Source organism: Ailuropoda melanoleuca, chromosome 3, assembly GCF_002007445.2.
Source record: "Ailuropoda melanoleuca isolate Jingjing chromosome 3, ASM200744v2, whole genome shotgun sequence".
Classification (NCBI taxonomy): domain Eukaryota; kingdom Metazoa; phylum Chordata; class Mammalia; order Carnivora; family Ursidae; genus Ailuropoda; species Ailuropoda melanoleuca.
The window spans coordinates 126,564,369-126,577,917 of NC_048220.1; the positions used below are offsets into that span (position 1 = coordinate 126,564,369).

Consider the following 13,549-nt stretch of genomic DNA (forward strand, 5'->3'; position numbering starts at 1 on the left):
GCCAGCAGTGAGAGGTCAAGTCCTTTTCATTCTTTAAATCTCTCTTTTTTTTTCTCCTATCCTATTTCTCTAGAGCCCATCTCTGCCTTCTTCTTCCACTTTAAATGGTTCATATGATTAGTTAAGGCCTATCTAGATAATCAAGAATAATCTCCCTTCTCAATGACTTTAACCATAATTGCATCTGCAAAGTTACTTTTACCATGTAAAGTAATATAGTCCCAGATTTCAGGGATTAGGAGGTGGACATCCTTTGGGGAGGCCGGAAGGTATTATTTTGCCAACCATGGAGTGATACAGAGTTTATGGTGACATCTTCCATATCCAGCCTTGATGAAAAGAGTCATAAAACTCTATGCAATATGTCATTTCATTTTTATCTGCAATAGGTCAGAGGAATAGATTGGAGGATAACCTTTGATTCAGCTGAGATGTTCCTTCAATAGAGAGCCATTCAAGAGCAATATACTTTACAACAGCCTCTCTCTATTCACTTACAGTCATAAGGACTCTGTGGACACATGTTCTTATGTTTTTTAACATAATTTCACTTTATCTAATGCAATTGACTCTATCAAATTTAATATAACTGCTTAATATGTCTCAAGCACTTCAATAGGTCTATGATAGGTTAAGTAAATCAAGTGACAATTAAAAACTAACTTAAAGGTTTCCACAGGATTCATAAGAATAAATAATAACTCTAAAGTACACATAATCATAGGATAGTGATGATGGAAAAGGTGGAATATATCAAATTGTGTAAATGACAATCATATTAAATAAAAATTCAAGAAAATTGTCAGCATTTTACTGGTCATGACTTTATGAGAACATTGCTTGAATTGCCTGTAACATTAAGAAACAGTAGATGAATTAAGAATAATTTTAATGCCTAGATTCATGAATCTCTTTTCTACCAGATACTCTATTGATCGGCATACTGATATGGACCGGATTTTTAGCATTCACTCCGAAAATGGCTCTATATTCACTTTGAAACCCCTTGATCGGGAATCAACTCCTTGGCACAACATCACCGTTACAGCCACAGAAATAAGTGAGTGGGAAATACATGCACCTGAACACCAAAGTGGTAAAATAATAGCATTAAGTAGACTCTATTTCTTGAGTGAAGTAATTTTATCATAGGCAACATCAGAGTGTGTTGGATACTTATATTATTTTAATGATTATCAAATATCCACTTTTTAAACTTGATTTTCTTTTACACCTTACTCTAGGATAGAAATAGAATCTAACATCATAAAAATAAATTAATCTGTCTATAAAATTATGTCTTACAAATAATACTTCATTCTCAATCATATTCTCCTCTTTTTAATCATGCTTTCCATCTGGACCATGTAAGAAAGCTGAGCTATTCATCAGCAATCCAATTGAGAAAGTGAATACCACAGAAATGATCTGTTGCTAAGTTACAAATGGGGTGAGTGGTATCACCGCTTCTCTGTAAATGAGACTAAAGTCTTACACATGTTCTCGTTGCAGATAACTCAAAACAAAGTAGCCACATCCCTGTCTTCATCAGAATTCTAGATATAAATGACCATGCTCCGGAATTTGCCATGTACTATGAAACATTTGTTTGTGAAAATGCAAAACCTGGGCAGGTAAATAAAATTATTGTAAACTTTAAAAAAAATATTTCCTCTTCACAAAGGCAGATAACATTAGATTAATTCACTTGCACAAAAATTTTTGCCAATCCTCTTTGTCGCCTGTTCATCTCCCCTTATGAAAACACCCACAGTGATTCAGATGACTTCTGAAGTTGTTTTTATTATGGAACCCATGATGTAGTAGGAAAAGTTATAATACATGCTTTAACTTATATACGGGGTATATAATGAATATATATGTAAGTTCCTCCCTGGATTCATAATTATGCTGATACTGAATTATATTCAAGAAGGAAATGGAAATATATTATTAAACAAAACATGAAGTATGAAAATGAAATTGTTCTGTGTTAGTATAAAGGGAATCACAATAATTGTCTCATTGATTACATTTTTCCTCTTTTAATCTCTCAGGCAGGATATTTTGGTTTGATAAATCATACTTTGTGATCATTCAACTTTAATATTATTGAAATAAAAAGAGATTGTACAAGAGTTACAAAGTCCTCTTGCAAAGTCCCCCTCATATATAAGAGATCTCTAAAGTAACTTTAAGCAAATGAGGAATGTGTTCATTTTTGACACTAATATAGTATTTTACAAATGACAGCAACTGCACAATTTTCACTGAAAGAAATTTTAACAAATTATTTAGATAACTCTTTAAAGAAAAAGGAGATAGATGTTAAGACTCATATATAATTCCATCGTGTCTATTTAAATACAGAAAATAAAAGTGAAATACTGCCCTCCTTTTATTCCAATGAAGTTTGCAATGGACCAAATGTTCATTTGAAGCCCTAACCCCCAATACGGCTGTATTTAGAGGTGAACTTCTAAGGATGCAATGAATGTTAAAAGAGATCCTAAGGTTGGGGCTCTGATCTGAGAGGATTACTGTCCTTTAAAGGAGAAACACCGGAGAGAGATCACTCTCTCTGTATATATACACACACTCAAAGGAAAGGCAATGTGAGGATGTAACAAGGAGGCAGCTGTCTGCAACCCAGAAAGAGAGCTCTCACCAGAAACCCGCCAAGCTGGTACCTTGATCTCACACTTCCCGTCTCCAGAGCTGTGAGAAAATAAATTTCTATTACTGAAACCATCCAGGCTGCAGTGATTTTTATGGCAGCTCAAACAAGCAGACTAAGACAGAGATTCCACTTACATTCACAAAAATAAAAATGGGGTATTATCATTATTTGCCAAAAAAGAATCATTACACAGTTATTTGGATTAAAAATTGTTATTCTTTTTTTACTTTGCAACATGTAATGGACACACCCTCAATTTATTAAATGATTATTTTTAATTTGATGCTGAATTTTTGTAGCACAGCTATACATTTATTAGCTTATTCAACTATCCACTTACTAGTAGAAATTTGGTTGATAAACACAATGTTACTTTAGCAGACAGCACTGTAATGAGCATTATAATACATTTATATTATACACTACCTCGTATTCTTTTCCTTTGATATAACCTTTGAAGTAAGAATAATTAAATTTTATATATAAATACTCATCAGTTCTCCAAACAGCTGCCCAAATAGGTCATATACCTAGTGGATGATTGCCTATTTGTTGGAACACTAGACTTTAAGTGTTCACCAAATAGTAACATCTCACAATAATTTTAACATGGATTCTTACCAAATTATTCAGGCTGAACATTTTTTCATAAATGTGTGGCCATTTAAAAATAATCTTCACAGGTGTATTAGTTTCTTAAGGCTACCATGAGAAACTACCATAAACTAGGGAGCTTAAAACAACAGAGATGTGCTTTCACACAGCTCTGGAGGCTAGAAGTCTGAAATCAATGGTGTCAGCAGTCCATCCTCTCTGTAAAGACTCTAGGAGAGGACTCCTGCCATTTCCTAACCTCTCTAATTGCGCAATCACTGGCATTTCTTGGTTTATAAGAATTACTCCAATCTCTGTGCACATTGTCACATGACATTCTTTTTCTCTCTCTCTGTATCCACATTTCCCTTTCTTATGAGACTCCATTCGCTGGTTTAGGGCCCACACTAATCTGCTATGGCATCATCCTAACTTGTTTGCATCTACAAAGAGCCTGTTTTGAAATTAGATCGCATTAACAGGTACTGGGAATTAGGATTTGAACATATATTTTGGAGAGACATAAATCAATTGACAATAGTGTATACACAGTCTCTACTTATTTGTCTCTTAATATGCTTATCTTTTGTTAATTCATGTGCGTAATGGATACATATTAAAATTAATATTTGATAATGATAATGTATATTGATATTAACTAATAATTATTTTAATATATACTACTACTACTAAAATTTCTTTCATTGTTCATATACTTGGTGGAAAACAATTTGCTTGTTAAAATTAACAAGGCTGAAAATACAGTTTAAGCTACTGATATGTATTGTCTGTTAAAATATGTGTAAACAGTGGCCCATTTAAGCATTTCAAGAACTCAGCCATATAACCAGAGGACCAATGTTGTTTATGATTTAAAATATTACTAAAAATTAGATATATAATCACCAATCTGGAACAGGAGGTTAAACAAAAGTATTTAAGTACTAAAAGTATTTTTTCTATGTCATGATCCAACTTCTAAGAAGAAAATGTGCATTAAATTTGTATTAATAATTGTGCACTTTCAGAAACATTGTATAAAGAAAAGTAAGATTCCATGCCTCTCTGTCAATAAAATGAATGAAATCATAGTTAATATTAAATTAAAGAGGGAAAAGTATTTCCTAGTGAGTATGTAGGTTAGTATGGCTACAGAAGGTACACAATAACCAAAACAATGGGTATGTCAAACTACTGTGAAATTCCAATAATTGTTCATCACAGAAGTTGCACTTACACCCGGAAGTGGTGCAACTTTGTTTTTGTGGAAAAGAAATCTGAAAGTAAGGGTAATTAAATGGCTGTGATTTCAAGTTACACAGATGGCAGACCCATGACTAGAAAAACAGGCACCCCGATGTATAGCTTAGTGCTTTTCCCACTATACAATGCTCAATGGAATTTTCTGCCTGACCTGTTATTTGCTGCTCCATCTTCACACTATGGCTCACCTCTGACTTACAGTGAGCACAGCTAAGAGGTGTTGTAATTTCTCAACTTCGACACTGGTTTTATGAAACTTGAAAAGCATTCATTTGTATATCTTTCTAAACTGTGCAAATACCATTACAAGAAAAACAAATACTTTAGATAAAATATGCAAAATTATTGCAGTTAGGGTGTCCCATAGCTTTAAAACCTTTTGCTTTCTGGTATAATGTGGCATATTGCTTATTTTTCCAAAACTATATCCATAGTGTTCTTGATCTGTAGGGGTAGTTGTGCTAATCACTTTTGTTTTTTAAAAATGCATCTGTTATGTTCTCTGCCTTTGAGACAATCATTATTTAGTGGAGGCAACAGATTGGTAACCAATTATTAATAAAACAGACTGGTGCTTTCTAACAATGTTAAAAGAGGATAGATGTTGGAGTGATTAAATTTTTCTTTAAGGTTGGATATTCCAGTGGCTGAGAATCAGACAATGATTCTTAGAGACACCTTGCACAGTAATACTTGATGAACATATTTTATCCTTAACTAATTGTTACATTACACAGAACCATAAAAAGCTTTGGCGTAATTTCTGAAAATGGCCTATTTTTTTGTTTCTTTAATACCAATGATATACTTAAAGCACAAACACTGACTTAAAATGTCCTGTAACAACAAGAGTTGCATTTATTTAATTTGCTGATTTGGTTTCAGTTGATCCAGACTGTCAGTGTCATGGACAAAGATGATCCTCCCCGAGGCCACAAATTTTTCTTTGAACCAGTACCAGAATTTCCTCTCAATCCGAACTTCACCATTGTAGATAATAAAGGTATAGAACATTTTTTAAAGCTAAAATTGAGACTTTCAGATCCAAAATTAAAAAAACTGGTCTGAGTCCCCCCCACACTTTTTTTTTCCTAGATAATACAGCAGGAATCATGACTCGAAAAGATGGATACAGCCGCAACAAAATGAGCACCTATCTACTGCCAATTTTAATCTTTGACAATGATTATCCAATTCAGAGCAGCACTGGTACACTCACTATCCGTGTGTGTGCCTGTGATAATCAGGGAAACATGCAGTCCTGCAATGCGGAGGCCTTGGTCCTAGCAGCTGGCCTGAGCACGGGGGCCCTCATCGCCATCCTTCTTTGTGTCATCATCCTACTTGGTAAGTTATATGTAAAAATGCTCATTTCACTCAAATAAGTCTCTCCCTTCTAGTTCAGTGATGGTGCAACCGAAAAGCACACTTCTCTAGGGCTAAAGGCTGAAATTTTTAACTTTTTATTAAAACGGTTCTTTCAATTAGAAAAGAAACTGAGTTCTCTTCGAGGATAGATAGGTCTAGCTTTCTAGAGATGAAAAACAGAGATAATAGCTAATGCTATATATATATATATAGAGAGAGATACATATTTTTAAATCTATTTTATATTATACTGCTGGGTGCTAACTAACCATGGTCACAGTTCTAAGGACATTTAATTTTAAAACTGATTTAATTTTCATATCAACTCTATAAGATAAATACTTTGATTCTTCTCAAGAAAGACTAAATACCTTATACAAATTCACTCATTTAGAAAGGTTTTAACTAGCATTTAAACCTAGATAAGTCTATATCAGAATTTTCCTTTTAAACCATTATTCTCAAAACCAAAGACTACCTTTACAAATAATATTACTAGCAAATACTAAGTAACGTCTATTAGATACCTAATTGGCAAGTGCATTTAAACTGTCTAGATAAAATAAACTTTTTATTCATACAATTTGTTATACATAGGTGTAAATTATAAGTTTAAGTTCATTTTTAAAAAATATCACTATCACATAAATATCCTACTTAGTCCTGCAATGTTTTCTAAAGTCATGCTTTCAACAGCAAATGTTGTATTTGAGCATGTCCTAACAGGACAACAATTTAATTCAATTAAACAGCTGTTCCACTGTAAAACATTCCCCCCAAAATTGTTTCCATCAAATATTCATCCAAAATGCTTATGCTTAGGGCATGAGAGCCAGCCAAATTTATGTTCCAATGTTCATATGTGCTGGCTCCTTTTCACTGGCAATCCTTTCAAGCTATCTGGATGAAATCCCTTTGGCCAGATATCCTTGCAGGACTTCAGTGGGGGATTGATGAAAGTGAGGGGAAAACATTTGTCTCAGCTAAAATGATCCAACTATTTAGAAAAACATTTTCTCAGGGTGCTTTAGAACATACATACCACCAACCCACATCTCAGAACTGCTGCTAGAAAGTTCAACTCTTCTGTAAAATACTTTTCTCTCCCCATGGAAAATAAATCTTGCTTACCTTTCAGCTAAGTGCTACTGGTATTATATTGTTTTATTTGCTCACATAGCTCTACTTTCATAATTTAGAACATGGGCATATGTATATTTCAAATTCCATTTTTTAAATTTCTGTATTAAGATAACACACACACAGACATAAAGATATGCATGCACACATGGGGGAACAAAAGCACCCCCAAAATCAGCTTAGATACTGTAACATTACGAAACTAAGTTGCATAATACTTTTTCTATGCAGAAATCTTAGAAGGCTGCTTCGTTATTCTGAAAAGTCTGCCACCTTTCTCCCCTACACAATATAGAAGGCACCCATTTCTTGTTTTCCACCTTCCCAACTGGTTGCCCATATATGTATGGAGTGGTTTTCTATTATTTTAGTTAAAATTGGTTCCAATTCAGGTTTCATTATCAAAGTTCCTAAAGCATTTTTGCTGTGATTTCATCTTTTTTTAAAATGTTTTTATTTAAATTCAACTTAGCATACAGCGTAGTATTAGTGTCAGGTGTGCAATATAGTGATTCAACACTTCCATACATCTCCCGGTGCTCATCCCCATCACCCACCCATTTAACCTATCCTCCTGCCCACCTGCCTTCCAGCATCTCTCAGTTTGTTCTCTATAGTTAAGAGTCTGTTTTATGTATGTTTGCATCTCTCTTTCTTCCCCTATGTTCATCTGTTTTGTTTCTTAAATTCCACGAGTGAAATCATATAGTATTTGTCTTTCTCTGACTTATTTCACTTAGTGTAATACTCTCTAGCTCCATCCATGTCATTGCAAATGACAGGATTTCATTCTTTTGTATTTCTGAGTAATATCCATTGTATATATATACAGCACTTCTTTATCCATTCATCAGTCAATAGATACTTGCACTGTTTGCATAATTTGGCTATTGTAGTTAATGCTGCTATAAACATTGCGGTATATGTATCCCTTTGAATTAGTATTTTTGTTTCCTTTAGGTAAATACTTAATAGTGCAATTCCTGGATCATGGGGCAGTTCTATTTTTAACTTTTTGAAGAACTTCCATACTGTTTTCCAGAGTGGCTGCACCAGTTTGCATTCCCACCAACAGTGCAAAATGATTCCCCTCCACCAAATCCTCGCCAACACCTGTTGTCTGCACACAGTTACTAAATTTCTAACTTTTTATAGTAAAGAGAGTCTGCCCTTTGCGAATAGTGATATAGCATGGGCAATGATACTTTAGACCTACCTATCACAGTTTGAAGAAATGCAGTTCTTAGAGTATGTCTATGTTACAAGGCAAAGCCAAGGATTAAAACCTGAGGCAGGACTTTTAAATTTTTTGGTTCCTTAGACACCTTGGGAGTCAGATGAACCTTATGGGAACTATTTAGAATGATAACTTAAATTAATAAGAATAGGATATATTAGACAAAAGGAAATATGTGTATCCAAATTAAACAAGAAACAAAAGCAAAATGTGCTTACTTATTGTCATACGTGCCTTGTTCTAGTGCGAGTCTGATGATCATTTGAGATATGTCATAACTAAAATGCAATATAAAATATCTGTGCTTTCTATTGATTTAATAATCACACATACTCTTACTATTTCTATAGTAACTGTATATTATGATTTTTATAATAGAAATAATAGAAATACTAAACTTCAGTTACACATTAATGAAAATAAGGATACACTTTTTTCTATTCCTTATTTCAACCTTTCTAAATTCCGTTCAATTAATAACCTCAGCCCAGGGAAATGAAGTAGATTATTTTGACCCAACAGAAGAGAAAAAACTCAGAACAGGTTCTGAGGTCCATTTGTGTGAGTTAATAAATATTGTATTAGCTAAGAAACCCTTAAAATAATTTGACTATATTGTTGCTCTTTTATAGTCAGAATTTATAAACATTTTGAGGAAAGTAGAGAATTTATAAATTAATTCAATATTAAACTTGGAAGTTTTTTTTTTACTTCATCATTCACTAGATTGGTGGATTTCAGATCTATGTTGGAGTTAATTAACTTATTTTCATCGTTTTATAAGGGAGAGTACTGATATGTTCTATTTTTATTGAAAAGGTCTTTTTTTTTTAATTGTCTCCAAGATGATTCTGAATATAGCTCAGCACCCATAACCTATTCTGTGGAGGTTAACTGAAGATGCTTCTAATGAATTTTTTTTAATTCATTCTACCAATTAGTAGAAGCTAAGGAAAGTGTGTTTGCCAATATGACAATCGCATTGGAAAGTCTTCTAATGGAGTTACAGGGCACTCAAGGGTCATGGTGAAATGCGGTCTCAATGTAAATGAGTCTGCTTTGTGTAATCTCAATACAAAAATCGAGAAAAGAAATGACAGATTTTTGAGCCAACATTTTCTTGTTTTTTAAAAACATAAATAGTATTGACAAAACATTTAGCTGGTAAGGGGAACCTGTTTTTTATTTCTCCCATGCAATATGCAAGTGTGCTTTAGCAAGATTATCTTTATTTCCTAACTTTTCTTATATATAAAATTAGGGACTTGGTCCATTTCCATTGGAAAATTTATATTTTGGAAATCATGTGTTTTTTTCCTTATTTTTAAATATTTGTGTAAATTGCAAAACGTATTTATTTTGCATATGCTCACTGTCACATACACGCATATGTTAAATTTCAGTAATATAACAAAAAGCAAGAAAAAATATTTTATGTGGGGAAGATCATAGTTAGCCTGATAACATGGGTATGTAAATAATAAAAACAATATAGTGAATAGAGGGATTATAATTAACATTTTAGCCAGAAAGTTCCAATGCAACTGTATAAGTCAAGGAAATCCTCAGTAACAAAATAATTAGTCTGAGCTGTCTTGTAAGATGAGACAGACTAAAGATAAGTTAGACTTTGAATTTTATATTGTCATTTATAGAGTTATAGTTCAGATTTTAAGTAGGCTTTCAAAACCAAGTCAATAAAGGAATTTAAACAGGTATGAGTTACTGGCGGAATTAGGTAGCACGTATATATTTATGTATTTATATACACACATATATATGCATTTATATACACACGTATATATGCATCTGTATAATATAAACACACATATAATGCATACCTATGCATATAGATGAATAATGCTTTGCATATATTCCCTTGAGTCATTAAGAAAATATTAAATTGGTGCTCAATTTCTCTTGGGATAATAATGACTGCAGCTTTAGAATTTCAGTATTTTAAGCAAGCATAGTGTTAAAAGGAATGAGATATCACATAATTAACAGTTGGCTAAATGAATTAGCCATAACTGAGTAAGGTTTTTGCAATGCCAGAGCTATATAGGATAGTGAGTCTTGAAAGTAAAAAAGGGAATTTAAATATCTGCTCCTTTACTAATACAGAACATTTAGTCACTGGCCCAAGGCACCCTGTATTTGTGTAGGGTAGATTACTCTTTATCCAAACAAATCTCAGCATCTCTCATACCACACAAACTTCCCTCAGCAAAGTGTGCTATTATTTAATTTAAACCTGAATCATGGAATCTCACTATTTCCTCTTTGTTGTTGTTGTTGTTAATAGTTTTGGTTGTGCTGTTTGCTGCACTGAAGAGGCAGAGAAAAAAGGAACCTCTGATAATTTCAAAAGATGATGTCCGGGATAACATCGTGACCTACAATGATGAAGGTGGTGGGGAAGAAGATACCCAAGCTTTTGACATTGGCACATTAAGGAATCCAGAAGCAAGAGAAGACAGTAAACTTAGAAGGGATGTAATGCCTGAAACTATATTTCAGATAAGGAGGACTGTGCCTCTGTGGGAAAATATTGATGTACAAGATTTTATCCACCGAAGATTAAAAGAAAATGACTCAGACCCAAGTGCACCACCTTATGATTCACTGGCAACATACGCCTATGAAGGGAATGATTCCATAGCAGATTCACTCAGTTCTTTAGAGTCTCTCACAGCAGATTGTAACCAAGATTATGATTACCTCAGCGACTGGGGGCCTCGTTTTAAAAAGCTTGCTGATATGTATGGGGGTGATGACAGTGACCGAGATTAAGAGTATTGTATGACTTGATCCATGTTTTGGGAAGTACTCTCCTTGTTACTAGATTGAGTGGCCTGCATTCTCTTCCTTGGAGGAAATTTTTTTAAAAATTGAAATTACAAACAATACGTAGGTGTTGTCTTAGTAAGGGTTTGCTTAATCAGTAAGTTTCTGTGAATGAATACGAATGATATAGATTTAAAAAAAAAGTAATAATAACCAGTTCACTCTCTTTGCCTAACAATCTCCGAAGGAAAGTATATCACATCAGTAATCAATAAAAATTACATAAAAGGCTTTTTGTGCCTTTCCTTAAATATAAAGACTTTATAAATGTTTTCTTAACTGACTTACAGTCACCTTTACTATTAAACATTGTGCAACTGCTTTGTAAATTAATATGAAAAAATATATCCCTAAAGAAATAGGAATGACTATTACTGCCATATTTATTTAGTTGAAAAATGTCTTTGTGTTAATTCATTCATATTTTTATAAATGTATATTTATATTTTTGTATTTTTATGAAATAAACTAGTATTTATAAAAATAAGTATCGTTTTATTTAATTCCTAGAAGCAGTTCTGATCTCACTTACAAGAGAAATTTTTTACATCTTTATAGGCAAAACATGATTCACTCAGGGAAAAAACAGCTAAGTTACTGCATGTGATTTGGAACTAGAATGCAGCAAGACTGTAAAAGAGCTTTAGTATAAGTAATGGTGTTTTGCTTCTGCCACTTAAACATGGACAAGTGTTTATTGAACCACTCTTATTTACCCATCAATAGGATGTGAGACCTTTGAAATATAAACTATTATAAATATGCTTGTAAATGATTACATTTTTTGTACAGTTTTTTCTATAGAATTAATCAGTGAATTTTATTTGAGAGTATATGAAGTACATGTAAGGAATGTTAGGTAGATGATAAAAAAATCTGAATCACTCTTCCTTCATCAATAGAATAGTTTTCAGAATGAAAAGTAATAGTTCTGATTTTTTTCTCCATGATCAGATAATTCATGGAATACAATCTGGGTGACATTTAAAATGTGTATCAACAAGCTAAAGGAGTTTGGGGGTTTCTTAATTGAAAATTTTATTGAGGAGTTTCAAAGTCACTCTATATTTGAGGAAATCTTGAAAGAACTAGTGACATGTCCACTGGAGAAAAGAAACCTTAGAGAATGTGAAGTTTTACTAATGATGGGGCTTCTCCAGAAAACAGAATATGGACAAATTAAGACATGGGAACGAAGAGGAGAGAAAAAGGCAGAATTGTACATAATAATTATTTACAAATCTTTAAAAGATTGCCAGAAATTTGCCTTGGTTTAATCTGGAGAATAAAACCTAAACCAAAAGATAAAAACTTCACAGGGAGATAGTGTATTATTCATTTTCTGTGCATGAATTAATTATCCTTTTCTTTCTCTTTTATCATTCATCTTTTAAGGAGCAAATATCATGCCCAGGGTGATTCCTAGAGTGGAATTTATATAGAAATTTAACATCAACTAGTCTGTTACCAGGCCTTTTTAAATAGCAAACACCAATTATGAACAAACTTATGTATTCTGTTACTATGTTATAAAATTTTTGAAGACCATTTCAGTAACTTCACCACCAGCAGCTAACACATATTAAAGACTCAATTTGATGCTGAGAAAATAAAACATAACTTTGCACTTAATAAATACGTGAAGTTTTTCTCATCATTGGAATTTCCCAGAAAACAGAAAGTTTTTAGTTTTAGTTTTCGTTTCAGAAGTTTCAGTTTTCACTTTAGAAAATAATTAGCTTTCCCATTGCTAGAGCTATTTCAGCATGAATCGGACAAATATTGGAGGAGGATGACACCGAGTGGCTTAAAGTAGTCAGAAAAAATGAATTCGGTATCTTTTCATACCTCTTATAATCACTTTATTCTATAATCACTAGAAGAATAAGTGGCAATAAGTAAACAAATTAAAAAGAGGCCTATCATGACTGTATGTGCAACACCTGATTAGAAGAGAAAAAATTACACAGAAAAGGGGAATTGATAGTTATATCGAGTGCCTGGGTTTATCTTGCTTTAAATACTAAGCTCATCACAACAAACCAAGCTACCTGTAAGTTGTAAACATACAACTGCCATGAGAAAATCATATTGAGACTACATAGAATAAGACATTAATTTTTTAATGCTGGTTATGAAGAAATGTTCGTTTGACCACCATTTTTCAACACTTTAATAAAACTGGTTTGTGTTCTCCCTTTCCTTGATCTGAGAATGACTGATACACTGAGTGTTTATGAGGACAGATCTAACTGATTTCATTCTTAGTAAGTACATGATTTAGTTGAAAAGATGATTTGTTTTTGGTATAAACCAAAGAGTATGATTTGATAAAAAAAAATTACCTGAATTGTGAAATATTATTACTTCCTATAGTTTTCTAATAATCTATGAAATTCCTCTAATGGGAAAAATCCATT

The 13,549-nt window shown here is 32.8% G+C and overlaps 1 protein-coding gene across 1 annotated transcript in view; it reads left to right on the plus strand.

The window, feature by feature from the left end:
• Positions 1-11,493, plus strand: part of CDH9 (cadherin 9) — a 115,313-nt gene extending 103,820 nt beyond the window's left edge. Inside the window, exons 8-12 of the mRNA XM_002917048.2 lie at positions 924-1,060; positions 1,513-1,634; positions 5,423-5,540; positions 5,633-5,884; positions 10,588-11,493. Of these exons, the coding sequence (XP_002917094.1) occupies positions 924-1,060; positions 1,513-1,634; positions 5,423-5,540; positions 5,633-5,884; positions 10,588-11,075 (1,117 nt within the window). The 3' untranslated portion in view covers positions 11,076-11,493. The remainder of the gene's footprint in view (positions 1-923; positions 1,061-1,512; positions 1,635-5,422; positions 5,541-5,632; positions 5,885-10,587) is intronic.
• The last annotated feature ends 2,056 nt before the right edge of the window (positions 11,494-13,549 follow it).